This window comes from Phycodurus eques, chromosome 13 (assembly GCF_024500275.1).
Source record: "Phycodurus eques isolate BA_2022a chromosome 13, UOR_Pequ_1.1, whole genome shotgun sequence".
Taxonomy (NCBI): Eukaryota; Metazoa; Chordata; class Actinopteri; order Syngnathiformes; family Syngnathidae; genus Phycodurus; species Phycodurus eques.
Genome location: NC_084537.1, coordinates 9,421,757 through 9,436,489, shown reverse-complemented (window position 1 = coordinate 9,436,489; position 14,733 = coordinate 9,421,757). Strand labels below are relative to the sequence as shown.

The 14,733-nt window shown below is 38.4% G+C and overlaps 1 protein-coding gene across 1 annotated transcript; it reads right to left on the bottom strand.

Annotated features, from left to right (window-relative positions):
- Nucleotides 1-479: 479 nt before the first annotated feature.
- elovl1a (ELOVL fatty acid elongase 1a) lies at nt 480-14,331 on the bottom strand. Its single transcript, XM_061695048.1, has 8 exons — nt 14,036-14,331; nt 10,329-10,410; nt 8,384-8,574; nt 8,227-8,307; nt 6,811-6,867; nt 6,594-6,699; nt 6,349-6,488; nt 480-2,958 (listed from the first exon to the last, which is right to left on the bottom strand). The coding sequence occupies exons 2-8, from the start codon at nt 10,387-10,389 to the stop codon at nt 2,644-2,646; spliced, it is 951 nt and encodes a 316-aa protein (XP_061551032.1). The 5' UTR covers nt 10,390-10,410; nt 14,036-14,331; the 3' UTR covers nt 480-2,643.
- Nucleotides 14,332-14,733: the final 402 nt, after the last annotated feature.

The following is a 14,733-nucleotide window of genomic DNA, read 5'->3' as shown; positions in this document are numbered from 1 at the left end:
TTTGTTGGATACTGTACACAGATTAATGTTACTTTCTGGTAAGTGACACTTGATTGCTTGGTGAAGTCGACACTGTGCCTATGCGCCACATACACGCAGTGTAAAATATGGAGTATTGGATCCATGTGTTGAAATGCTGTTGTATTTATAGGCACTCGCTGTTTTTCTTTTTCTCCCACAAGTGAGGTTAAAGCTGTACAGAAAATGGATGGCTGGAGGGATTATTGTAAGCCACTGTAACATTCTGAGCCTGTAGGTGTGAATGGTTGTTTGTGTTTGTGTGCCCTGCGATTGGCTGGCAACCAGTTCAGGGTGTACCCCGCCTCCTGCCCGATGATAGCTGGGAGAGGCTCCAGGACGCCCGCGACCCTAGTGAGGGGAAGCGGCTCAGAAAATGGATGGATGGAAGTGGAACTCTCAAATTGTGGAAAAATAAATGCATAAAACATTAGTACTCTGTTCTATACAATACAGGTCCAGTCTTTTAATTTTTTATCAAATTAAGGGTTAGTAACAGTTTACTTTCTGTAGCTGTCCATTACACTTCATTGGCGATTTAAAAAAAATAAAATAAAATCATTCACAGGTCACAGTTTGCCAAGAAAGAAATATCAAGTATGAATTAAGCACGTTTCTATTGTGGCCTAAAAGCAAGTTATGTTCATAAATGCAAAATTCACCAATACTAAGGTAATACACAAAATTAAAAAATGATGTGGCTTATTTCTTACCAAGTGCAAACCAACTGCTTTCCAAATGACACCGACCTTAATATCTAAAATGTGTTTTATTTCAAAAAGATAAATAATACAGCAACAACAACAACAAAAAAACTATAAATTTGTCATGTACAATGAAAAGTTTTTTTGCAGGTTATTTACACGTGCTAGTCTTCAGTGGAAACTCTTGTGTGATACGAGTTTGGTGTCAGCCAAACAGGGTGGTACTAGTAGCGGACCGCAAAAACTGCTAAGAAAGGAACACTATCCGTGAGAAAAAGGAGCACCGAACTTCATACGTACAAAAGCATGTGCGTGCATCACAGTGTGGTGACAAAATTCACAAGATCACTGACAAAAAAAAAAAAAAAAAACAACATTCATATCCCAACAATGTCAATCAAAACAAATTTGTACAGAAAGCCGCTAGAGCATTTATTCTAGATCTTTGGTCCATGGACTAGTACAGTTTTTGTCCTCACTAGTAAGACAATTCAGAGCCCTGGTAGAACAAGTAGAACAGTAGTGACTGACTTGTAACGTTTTTTTCTACTAATGCATGACATTTCTGCACACAAGCAGTACAATGACTCGTGATACAAAACGGTGCACTACTTGACATCTGTGCACGACTGGTACTAGTAGTTGAGCGCTAAATGTTAGGTCGTAGAATGTGATGTCACACTTGGTACAAGTCGGACACGGTTTTCAACTAGTGCATAGTTTAGCCTGACTAGTAACATGTAGTTGGCTGACTAGTACACCTAAGCGCATACTAGTACAGTTTGTCTTGAACAAATCATTTATTCAATATTAAGCTTAAGGTCCATGAACTAGTACACTCTTTGACCACAATATTAGAACAACTTGTAATACTAGTAGGACAAGTATATGTTTACGAGTGCAAAACTGTGCATTAGTTGACGACTGTGTGCTACTAGTACGACTAGTGACTATAAAATTTCACTAGTTAACATCTAGGGCTTCACAAGTAGTACTAGTAGCACTAGATGTCAACTAGTGCACAGCTTTGCCTCACTAGTAACGTACTTGTTAGTATGCCAAAGTTGTCTTCCTCGTGTGCAGAAATGTCATACAGCGGTGGGGGGAAAAACATTACTTGCCCAACAGTATTTCTACTAGTGCTGTTCAAGAGAATACTAGTACATAGCGATTAAGCTGGATATCAAGAATAACAAAGGATGAAACGGCTATCCATAGACTTTGTTATTCTATAGTTAATAGTCACTCAGACACGTTCAGTATTAAAAAAAAGTTAGTTGGGCCTAATAGTGTTACTAGTGCAGCACAGTAATTCCCTCGTATAGTAAAGTAGTATTGAATAAATACTCCAATGACTTCCCATGAAGACTTTTCAGCTCACTAGTAGGACAATTTTGGCATACTACTAGGACAACTACATGTTAATAGTGAGGCAAAACTACTAGCCATTTTGGTGCTAGTAATAGGTTTGAGGAGGTTACTAATGTATGACACATGCCAACTAGTGTTACTTGTTAAGGTCCATGTATTTGTGGAAAAACGTTACGAGTAAAAAAAGTTATTCTACTAGTTGTTCTATACGTGTGCTGAATTATCTTACTGGTAAGCACAAAGAGTTTATTTGTACATGGACCATAAACTGGATATCAAATAAATGCTAAATGGCTTTCCATAGGAAGGCAGAAGTGGGTTTAAAAAAAAAAGAAAAAAAAGTTATGAGTAAGCCACAAGTTATTCTACCAGGTCTCTTATTTGTCTTACTAGTGAGGACAAAGAGTGTACTAGTACATGGACCTTAAACTGGAGATCAATAATATGATAAAATGCTCAAACAACTTTCTATAGATTTGGTTGTTCTATAGTTGTAGTAGAGTAGAGTCACTGTGACATCTTCAGGGTCCCCCCTCCCCCCCCAAAAAAATTAGATTTCCTTTACTTTGCCCAGTTGCAGACTCCCATTGTTGAGGCTGCGGTTGTGGTGGTCGGCGTTCCCGTTGTGTTGGTGGGTGCCGTTGGCGACCGGGGGTGCGGGCGGGGTCTGGTCGCGCCCGCGCTTGAGGTACATAATGGGGAGCCGCTTCCCCCGGATGTAGGCCTGCATCCAGAAGTTGGAGAAGAGGCAGAAGAAGAGCACGCCGTACATCCAAATGAGATGGATCCAAAGCGGCACCTGGTACTCGCACGTCTCCATGAAGTAGTACTGGCTGATGTGCACCGACACCACTATGAACTGCGTCTGCGTGCACCGGACAACACAACACGTACAAATTCAATGGAATTTATTTGAAAAATTAGGAAATGGTCAATTCAACCAAAGGTCATACCCACTTTAGCTGTATGAGTTTGATTTAATTTAATCATTTAAAAAAATATATATCTATATAAATATATATTTATAGATTTTTTGGGGGGGATACATTTACATTTTACCCTCTTAAATTCAGCTCATAGTCATACTCACCCAATCTTCATAGAAGCTGTATTTTAATGTAATGTACAGTATTTCTATCCTGTATATTTGTTATTATGTATTATTTTTATTTTACTTTAAAATATTGTATTAATAAAATATACATTTATACATGATACATACAATTTAAAAATGTATTTTATAAATGTTGACATTTTAAATTTTTTAAAATATATTTTTTAAATTGAACCTTTACTTAACCAGGTTGGTCTCCTTGAGATTAAAAACCTGTTTTTCCAAGAGAGACCTGGCCGAGACAAGCAGCAGCAAAAAACAGAAGTTACATACATACAAGGAAAGACTGGGTACAAATTAAGGCAACATTTTGGATTTAACCATATACGAGTTATACCTTCAAATCCATTGTTCAAGCAGCTGAGCTAAAACAACATTCTATAGAAACGGCTTCCATTTCTTTCATTAAAGATTTAAAAACATTTAAGGACACCAGTTCCTTGATCTTTACGTTATTCTGCAACAGATTCCAGGATGTTGGGTGCCGAGTACTCAAAAGCCCTTCTACCAATTTCTGTCCGAGCTTTGGGAACAGCGAGCATTAAGGTCTTTAGAATGCAATGAATACTCTCCTGTATTTTTCAGCCTGATAAAAACACACAGATTTGTTTTGTTTTTTTTTTGTGGGGGGGGGGAGACCAAGAATTGCCTTATAAATAAAGGTGTACCAGTGAGTGAGCCTGCGGATCCACAACACAGGCCATCCAACCCGAGAGTACAACTCACAACGGGGAAGCAGAGCTTTACAATTTGTGATGAACCTCAAAGACGAATGGTACACAGTATCAACCAGATGGAGACACTGTGCAGAGGCATACATGTACAACAACTCACCATAATCTAAAACAGGTAAAAATCTTGTCGCCACATTTTTCTAAAATAAAAACCCAGTTTTAGCCTCATTGTTTTCATAAGCTACAATACATGCGATTTAAAACTTGGGGAGTCGCCAATCACTATGCTCAGGTGTTTAAAACAGTGTACAACCTCAATCTCCTTTCCATCAAGAGCGGACAGCACAAGGACATTTTGTCTGGTCTTTGAAACATAAGCTTGGTCTTATCTGCATTCAAAACAAGTTTGAGCTCATGCACTGTATTCCGAATGGTCACAAAGGTATTTTGCAAATTTTCAATTGCTTGTGCGAGAGATGCAGCACAGCAGTACACAATGGCATCATCTGCATAAAGATGGAGTTTTGCATATTCACATAATGGTAAACAAAAGTGGACCTACCACAGAACCCTGTGGCATACGCTTCTGAACAGATATAATATCTAAGCATACACCATTATATGTAATGCACTGTGAAGAACTGCTCAGTTTGTTAGACAACAAAGCGACGGCTTCTTCTAAGCCCAGAAGTCTAAAATTTTAAAACAACACGGTGTATGTCAAAAGCTTTGGACAAATCAATAAAGAGTGTAGCACAGTGTTGTTTCTTGTCAAGTGTTACAGAAAGGTCATTTACACTTTCATCGCAACTGAGACAGTGCTATGCCATTTTCTGAAACCTGATTGATAAGGTGATAAAATATCATTGTTCTATAAAAACTCCTTTAGCTGATCACTCACAAGAGATTCAAGAATTTTTGCCAGTGCTGACAAATTTGATGTAGGTCTATAGTTCTTCAAAATACTAGGGTCACCCACCCTCTTTCAATAACTGGAGGACAAAGGCAGACTTCCACATTTTTGGAATTTCTTTTGTGACCACTGTAGGGTTAAAAAGATATGCAAGTGGCTCCGCTATAAAATCAGCTGCTAGCTTCAAGAAATAATGATCCATCAAATCTGGTCCTGTGGGTTTTTTATAGGATCTAGATGTTTTAAGGCCTGACAAAGACGCTGCACAGAAAAGGGCACAAAATTGAAAGACTGGCCAGTAGACGCTAATACATCAGTATTGGGTTTCACAGGGGTAGAGTGATCTTAATCAGTGATCCAGAAGAAGCAAAATGCTTGTTCAAACAATTCATTAACTCCTTTTTATCACGAATAGCAACAGAATCATTCATAGCAAAAGGCGGTAAAGTCGGAGAGCTGTCGGTGACAGAAAATGATTTTATAACGCTCCAAAACCTCTGAGGGTCATTTAATTTTTTTGTAGTAACCGACACGTAATACTCAGATTTTGCTTTCTTGATAAACGAAGAGCATTTGTTTTTTTTTTGTTTTGTGCTCTAAAAGCAGTCTAATTATGAGAAGATCCTGTTGCTCTCGCCTTTGCCCAGGCTAGGTTTCGTGCATGAATAGTTTCAGAGAGTTCATGAGTAAACCAAGGGTTATTGCGCCCCTTAACTCTGCAGCTCCTGAAAGGTGCATGTCTATCTAAAATGTACACAATTATTCATTCTTATATCATATCAATATCATTAAAAAAAAAAAAAAAGTCTATGCCATCAGGGTTCTATATGCTCTATTCTACTTCAGTTAAAAACAAATGTTTAAGATCCCTCGAAGAGTACACAGGGTTTTGATTGAGAGGTTTTACTGGTTTGGGTTGCAGCAACAACACAGCGGTCACTCAAGTCATTGCAAAAACACCAAGTGCTGAAAATTTATGAGGAACATTAGTCCAGATCAAATCGATGAGAGCCAATCTCTCAGTGCTTTTAGGATTTGGATGGATAAAAGTCATTTCAAAAAATTGTTGATTCAAATATTTTATCATTTACATTTAGCCATTTTAAATTCAGCCCGCATTCATACCTAATAAATCCATACAAATTCAATAAAATGTATTTAAATATTATTTGAATATTTAAACTCAACCCAAATTAACTCAATACATTAAAACAAACTCAATTTTAAATGTATTTTCAAAATATTTGAATATCAATTAAATGTATTATATATTGTTGTTATTATTTTCTGTCCATTAACACTTAACTTAGACATAAAAAGCATAGAAATTCTATAGAACTTTAAAAAATAAATGAATTCAGCCCAAACTCATACTCAATAAATTTGTTTTGTTTATTTTAATATAAATATATAGAACATTTTTTTTTTCCTTTCCAGTAATTGTATTCCCCCCCCCCCCAAAACCCCCCACTCCCCATTTACATTGTGCCATTCTAAAGCCAGCCCTTGCAAATTCCTATACTTTAACTGCCTTAAAAAGCCTGCGCTACCTACCAGCTGGATGGCAGTCATGTACTTCTTCCACCACAAGAACTTCTGAAAGCGCGGCCCGGCTGCTGCCAGGCCGTAGTACGTGTACATGATGACGTGGACCATGGAGTTCACCATGGCATGAAAGGAGCCCATCCCTCCGGCTGACGAAATGGAAAAAAATATCAATCAGCTTTCAGACATTGTCATTATGTTTAATGCTGACCGCACAGTATGTACGACGGGTATGAACATGAGGCGGCCCTCACCAGGAGTTAGCATGATGCCCCACCACCACGACCAGGGCATGACAGAGTGATGGAACACGTGGAGAAATGTGATCTGATTTTGTTTCTTCCTCAACACGAAGAATACCTGAAATGATATCAACTGATGTTCAGTTACGGAACACAAGTTTAATAATGATCATAATTTCAAAAATGTAAAAAACACGCACGCACACACACACAATGTTGCATTGCTCACCGTGTCGAGCAGTTCGATGAATTTGGAAAAGAAAAACATCCAAGCCACTCGCACCATCTGACGAAAACAAAGGGAAAGAGTTGTGTTGACATGGACATGAATGGGCTGTACAACAAATATTAATCGGTTGTGTATTTTTCAAATATTTAAGTCCAAATGTACCAAATAATAACCCCATCCCATAATAAAAACATTTTCTGAGTCCATGTACAGTCGTCACATACAACGCTGCTGAGTATTCTTGCTGTATTTTCTTCATACCTGCATATACAGCATAGTATACAGTATCTAGTATCCTCTTACTGGTTTCATTCCTAACTGCATGTACTGTATGTATAGTGTTTATGCATTAATGTATAGTCGCTGCTGACTATTCTTGTTGCTCTTTGTCCGCATCTCCATACATTGTATCCATCGTAAAGCATACTCTTGCTGGTTCAATTCACAACTGCATATATGAATCATATTTCCCGAGCCATGTATACAATGCTGCCGTCTATTTTTGCCGCCTTTTTCTTCATGTTAACATTTTATAGTGTACCATTGCTGGCTTCTTATCGCAATATATCTATTTTACTGGAAAACCCAAAATATGTTTTAGACATTTTAAAAGACTGTTTTTCCCCAGTAAAAAATGTCAATAAAATGAAAAAAAAAACATGCATCTCCATTTTTTTAAAGATTTATCAATTAATCTTTGTTCCAAAGATTTCTTTGTGTTTCTTTAACAATAAAAGAAAAAAAGAAAAAGCTAAAACTGCAAACTAAAATGTTTTTAATTTTGTTTGCGACATTTGTTGTTTTCCCCACCTTTTTGTTTTAGACATAAGTTTCCCCCCCCTAATGAAAAACAAACAAAAAATGTTTTGGGAGGTGAGGCAGTAAAAATGAAAGCATCCATCTCCATTTGTTTTATTAGAAAATCCAATACACTATCTGGTTTTGTTTATTTCTTTCCGATATAAAAACACGTATTTAAGTTTTTCAGTAAAAATAAAATGTATGAATCTCAAATAGTTGTTTTCACACTTTAAATATGTTTTTTTTCCCGCCCCCCAAAAAAGCCATTTATATATCTTCTGTCAGTCAAAATGAAAAACGCGTCTCATTTTTTTAATTGCAAAAACATCCTTTTTTAAATTCATTTTTTTGAAGTATTTTTTTTTTAGGTTTTCAGTAAAAATGAAAGCTATGCATCTCCAAATGTGTTTTGACATTTGTTTGCAGGGGGATAAAAATAATGAAGACTTACAAAGGACTCTTAATTTAATAATTTTCCAATTTGAAGTGCTGTGACCCAAAGCCCGATGTTTCCCCACAAATCCCTCATTTGGGGGTTTGGTCCAAAAATGTATTTTTTTTTTTTTTTTTTTTTAGATTAATAAAATGTTACTAAATAAAGAATTTCTTCCTTACCCGAAGAGCCTGTGGACTGCTGGAGGGATCAATAAGATCACATCTCCAACTGAAGGTGGTGCCCCATCCGGACATCATGAACTGCGAGCCAAGACACATTCCCAGCCAGTTCAGATCAAATCAACAAGATTCACCTTCTGTATCACATTTCTCATACCTCGTACACGATGAAGGCGTTGAACGCGACCATGCCGAAGTTGTAGACGACCATTGCCGTGTTGAGGCGGAAGGGCTTCCGGTTGGCCATCAATCGAGGCCCCAAGTACACGGCGAAGATGACGTAGCCCACCAGCAGGCTCGTCATCTTTGTGGGACAGTTTACCATCGGGTAGTCTTTGACCCTGGCGTCTGAAAGGCACGCAAGGAGAATTTCATGATCAAATCTGACAAGTGATGCAATTACAGTGGTGCCCTGAGATAAGAGTGACCAGACTTGCCTCGTTCAGGCAATTATTTGCTTTGAGTTGCGATACAGTACAAGCGTTGTATGGTGGCAGTGAATCAACTCACTTCACACCAAGATTTGGAAGATAGAAATAAGAAATATTCAGAAACAATTAATATTCTTAAAAAAAAAAAAAAGAGGATTCAAGCTGTTACGGGTCACCCTCAGTCGAAGTTTACTGTCAAACTAAACACAAAACAAAGATCTGCTTGCACATGTGTATTTAAAACAACCACATAGTTTCGCCTTTAGCCTGCTAGCTTAATGCTAATGTTAACACATAACGGGAAACGCTATAGGCACATGGTAACGATTAGCATCTTTGTGGCGGTGTTACAACCCTTTAAGCAACAGATAGTTTAACACAAAACGGTGGCGCAACACATGTATACAGACAATATAAAAATGCTCGCAATCATATATTCTTTATTCACTGTGAAGAACTACTAATATTACTGTCACACTGACAAGCTGAGATGGTCTCCATGTATAGTATATCCATATGCGTCTTATACTTTATCTTACCCTTTTCTTATTAAAAAAATTGCAAATTGTTTTGTTGAGAACTGTGTGAGTGAGAGTCTTCTTTTTGTTTCCTCAAAATGATGCAATACAATAGTTTTCTATTTCTTGACAGTGAGAACAGGTGTGAAGGAATACTTTCAGAAGTGCGTTTTAATAAGTTTAAGTGTGTTTAAAGCATGTGGGAGGGGTTAAACTATTAAAACACGTTTTATATGGTCTATAATGCAGATTGTCCCCTATACACATAAACGGGGGATCACTGTTCAGAAGATACTGTACGTAGTGTAATGTCCGTGTGTTAGATGGGTGCCTTTACGAGCGGGGCCTGGTGATGTGACATCAGCGAGTCTGCGTGCGAGTGTCTGGGCGTGAGCTGTGGCTGACAGCAGCTCCTGTGTTTGTGTTTTACTGTTCTATTGGTGTTCAATAAACAGCTGAAAAGTGCATCATGACTGTGGCTCTCCTTTTCCACTGGTGAGGGCATTACAGTAAGTAATTACCACCCGCCATAGGTGAAAATTTGTGATATGGAGGAACCACTTAAAAAATACTTTTCTTATGTAATTTTGCCCCTCCCATTTGCTTAAACACATTTAAACAATGTTTAAACACACTGTAAACCTATTCTTACAAAGCAGCACTTTACAATAACCTATGCTTTCATCAAATCTTAGATGGATTATTGTAATGCACTTTACTTTGGAGTCAGCCAGCGCTCCCTCAAATGCTGCTGCTCGCTTCTTAACTGTAACACGTAAGAGGGAGCACATAACTCCCAGTCTGGCCTCCTTCTACCAGCTACCTGTGCACTTTAATCCATTTGATTAATTTCATTGAAGATTCTGCCCTTTGCCTTTAAATCTATCGCTCCGGTTTTGTCAGGGCACTCCAGCTTCCTCCAAAGACTCTAAATTGTCAATAGTTGTAAATATGAGTGTGCCCTGTGATTGACTGGTGATCAGTCCGGGACGTACCCTACTTCTCACTCAAAGTCAGCTGGGCTCAAGCTTATACGTAACCTGAACAGGATAAGCGTTCCGTCAGACGTGAGAATGATTCGCTGTTGATGTAGCATTTGTTGGTTTAGCCTGTCGACAAGGGTCACCGGAGATTGACTGGAGCGTAAACTCACCGCATTTCGACAGCAGAGCGTTGTAGAATTCTAAAATATTGGCTCCAGCTTCTTGCAGCATGGTGACTGCTCGCCTCTTTTCCTAAAACAAGACGTGAAACACAGAGTCACCATCTGTTTTTAGCAAAGTTCAGGCCCAGGAGTTGCACATTCACTTGAACAAGCAACAGGCAGCTGCGCAGGCTTATTAAAAGGCACACTGACAATAGGGACGCACACAGCGGTCATCTAACAGCAGTGTTTCCTCTCCTTTTTTGAGCCAAAGCACATATTTTACATTGGTTGAGTACAGTTCAGTTGTACAGTATTGAACTTTTCCGTTCAATTCATTTGCATTTAATCTGAAGGAGCAAAGCCTACCAGCTACTGTTTTTGGTTATTATTGTGGTACTTTGAAGTATTATTTTTTTTTAGGTGGTACATGGTGTAAAATGTTTGAGAACTACTGGTGTAGTGTGTCAAATTAGACTGGGTTAGAAATTCAAACTATGGTTACGTTTTCCAATTAGTGTTTCAAGTAAGGTTTATCATTTCATCAAAGGGTTAATTAAGATCAACCTAAGTAAAACATTTAATTGTTCTGCCTGTCACTATGTTGCCAACATAGATATAGTAGATGAACAAAGACACATTAGTTGCAGTAAATAATACTTTTCAGACCAATTAAGTGCGATTGGATAATTTCCCACTAAAATATCTAGGAATTCTGTGAAATCCAACACTAAAAAAAATAAATTATATATTACGAACAGCCAGCTTCAGAACTATCAGAAACTCCCAGTGGAAGGAGCAAAAATATGCACAAATGCAATGACTTTATCACACTTCAAGCATTGCATAGATGATAGGACGCTATAAGCGTAAATACTGTAGACGATAGGGCACACATTATTTGTAGTAAATACTTTTTAGACCACTTAAGTGACATTGGATGATCAAAAAGGCCACAAAATTTACACGTAGTCATTGTACTGAAATAAAGATGATTTCGTCTCGGTTTTCTCTGGTGTTGTGCAATACCGCAAGATTTGGTATCCATCCGATACCAAAGCAAATATCATGTCAGTATCACCGATATACTGTAGAAAAAAATGTAAAGCAAAATAGGACACGAACAACGTTTCCAAGCAACTTTTTTAAGTAAACAGAAAATACACATCTACTATTATCCTTGTTAAAGGTTTTTGTATACAGTATCCATTTCACTGCTAACACAAAATATTTATATTCAATCAAATCTGGGGCCAAAAACAGAAGCTCAAGTATCGAACGCACGACACTGAAATATCAATACCAACGCCGGTATCGATATTACCAATATTTGGATTGATGTTTTCATCATGTTTGCATTTACATGGGAAGCCTTGATGAAATCACAAAAGGATAAAAGTAGATTTTTACACTAGCCATTCATTCACTTTGAAGTGTGTTGTCAGTCAAGAACAATGAAATACTTCCCGGCTGACTCACAGATCAAGTCAGACGGGTGAGGCGAACATCTTGGCCCATACCGAGCCGAGTCACGGTGGTTTATCAGGGTGTGCGAGTGCCAAATAAACACCAGGGGCATGTTTGGAAAAGTGTCGCATACCACCTTGTACAGAACATAACGTTTCGGAAAATAACCCAATCTGTGTAGGCTACATTTTTGTTTTTTTCAGTACGAGCGGAATCCAAAAGCTACATGGGGGATGTTCATGACTTGCCATAACATCAACCATGGATGAAACAAACTTTTCCCCCTAAGGTAGACGTACTGATATACTAAAGTAGAAAATGGAATCTCCTAAAATAAAAGCAATCCAATATTCTGGAGGTCAGCATAAGCAGTTAAATGTATTGAAAGGAGAAGGAGGAAAAGCAAGTCCACATCTGAGCTTTGTGCTATCAGCGAGGAAGCAAAAAGTTATTAGTTTTAGTGTGACATCTTGTAACATTCAAAATTTGTTTTACATTCTTTGCATTACAGTTAAGGCGGCACTTTGGCGTAGAGCATCTGCCTCACAGTTCTGAGGACCGGGGTTCAATCCCCGGCCCCGCCTGTGTGGAGTTTGCATGTTCTCCCCGTGCCTGCGTGGGTTTTCTCCGGGCACTCCGGTTTCCTCCCACATCCCAAAAACATGCACGTTAATTGAACACTCTAAATTGCCCGTAGGTGTGAATGTGAGTGCAAATGGTTGTTTGCTTGTATGTGCCCTGCGGTTGGCTGGCAACCAGTTCAGGGCGTACCCCGCCTCCTGCCCGATGATAGCTGGGATAGGCTCCAGCACGCCTGCGATCCTGGTGAGGAGAAGCGGCTCAGAAAATGGATGGATGGATGGATGGATGCATTACAGTTATCCTTCGATTCAACTTTTCTGCTTTCATTTTTTGAATCACAATGGTCAACATTGTGTAACATTCAAAGTACATTTCTTTCATTAGTAAGGTGTATTTGATTTTTTTTTATTGAAATTGACAATTTTTTTTAAAATTATAGTAGCATGGTTTATTGGAACTCTTTTTTGAAATAAAAAAAATAGAAAATTTTTAAATTTCTTAAAATTTTTTAAATAAAAGAAGCCTTGTAAACATTACACCTAATCTTAAAAAAGGTCAAGTGATTTATTGCAATATTCCTTTTTTTAAACAATTTTTAATAAAAAAAAATACTCAGAATTATTGTAATGTTCTTTTCCTGTGCAATGATTAATAAAAGTCACAAATTTGTCGTAATCTGTAAAGATTGTTTATAAATTTTAAACAAAAAAAGACAATATCTTTTAACATCCAACTTGGAAAAAAAAGTTACATAAAAAACATACAGTCACTGATGGTGTAGTGGTACACTCGCCTAACTTTGGTGCAGGCAACGTGGGTTCAGTTCCCACTCAGTGACGGTGTGAATGTGAGTGCGGATGGTTGTCCGTGTCTATATGTGCCCTGTGACTGACTGGCGACCAGTTCAGAGTGTAGTCCGCTTTTCGCCCGACGTCAGCTGGGATAGGCTCCAGCGTCCCGCGACCCTAACCAGGATAAGCGGTGTTGAAAATGGATGGATGGATAAAAAACATACATTGTAACATACCTTTTTTTTGTATGTTTTTGTCACAATTTTAAATAATTTAAAAAAGGCACCTTTTAACATTCAACTAATAAAAAAGTTAAAAAGTAATGTGATATATTGTAACTCGCTTTTTAAAACATGTTTTAAATAAAAAGGGATATGACAAATCACCGATTTAAAGGAGTGGTTTTAAATCATTTAATATAAAATAGCTTTTAACATTCAACTTTGAGAATTCTTTTAAAAAATAAAAAGTAGTGTCATGTATTGTAAGATTGTCTTTTGGGAAAAACATTTCAAGCAACAAATTCTGAACATTTTTCATTCAACCTCATTGTTTTTAAACAATTCAAAATAAAAAGCCTGACCTTTTTAACTTGATCTCATAACCTTCTGACGCGCACCACGGTCTTAATTTATTATTACTAGAATACACAGCTTTGGGCACCCATGACCTAAACTAAAGAGAAACAACAGCACACAAGACAGGAATTTACTCCAACATGAAGTGAATTTAAAATTTGTGCCTGATCTATGTTGAATAAATTCCACAATTGGTTTCCGGAGCCTTCAGTTTCGTAAAAGTTGTTGAAGAAGCATTCATGTGAAGAAGTGTGTGCAAAGGTGGTGCAAGCTATATCAGATCCAGGTCGTGACTCACCTGCTGAGTCCTCAGCTCTTGCTCCTGTAACAGCCAGGGCGGGCACTCGGACAATCAAACCCAAAAACCGATCAGTGAGGTGAGGAGCACCAGCAGGCCACTAGCCTAACTGCAAGGCCACTTCCCGGCTCCGGGTCTGCGTTCAATCGGCTCCCGGGTGCAGATATTCCAAAAGGTCAGAGGGAGTGAGGTCTGGCTGGAGGGGGCGGGGGCGGGAGGGGGGACTCCAGATGCGTATGAGTGAGCGTCAGGCCAGGATTAGCGCGGGAGCCCAATTACTGTTTTCCATTTAAAGCCCCGCTGCAAGTACTAGAGATCAGGCAAGTTTCAGGACCACACCCTTGTTTCAATGGGAAGCTCCACCTTCCTGTCCTCGCCCAGCCTGTTTGTGATTGGCCGGCTGCCTCCCTGGTGCTGTGGGAAGGGCCCTCCGGGTTTAAAGAGGCCAAGGCCTGCTAAGAAAAGGCCCATTGTTAGACATACTGTAGTGTACATACATTCTCAGGAGAAACAAGGCTACAAAATGACAATGAAAGTACATAGGAAGCGATGTTTTGAAAAAGGATTGGTCGTTTTTCTTGCAAATGTAGGGTTTGAACTCTGGTTGAGGTTTCAAATTAGGGCTTTAAGACAAATTTGGGTTTGCAAATACTATAAATGGTCCAGTTGGTTTAGTGTATCAAACTATGGTTAGGTTT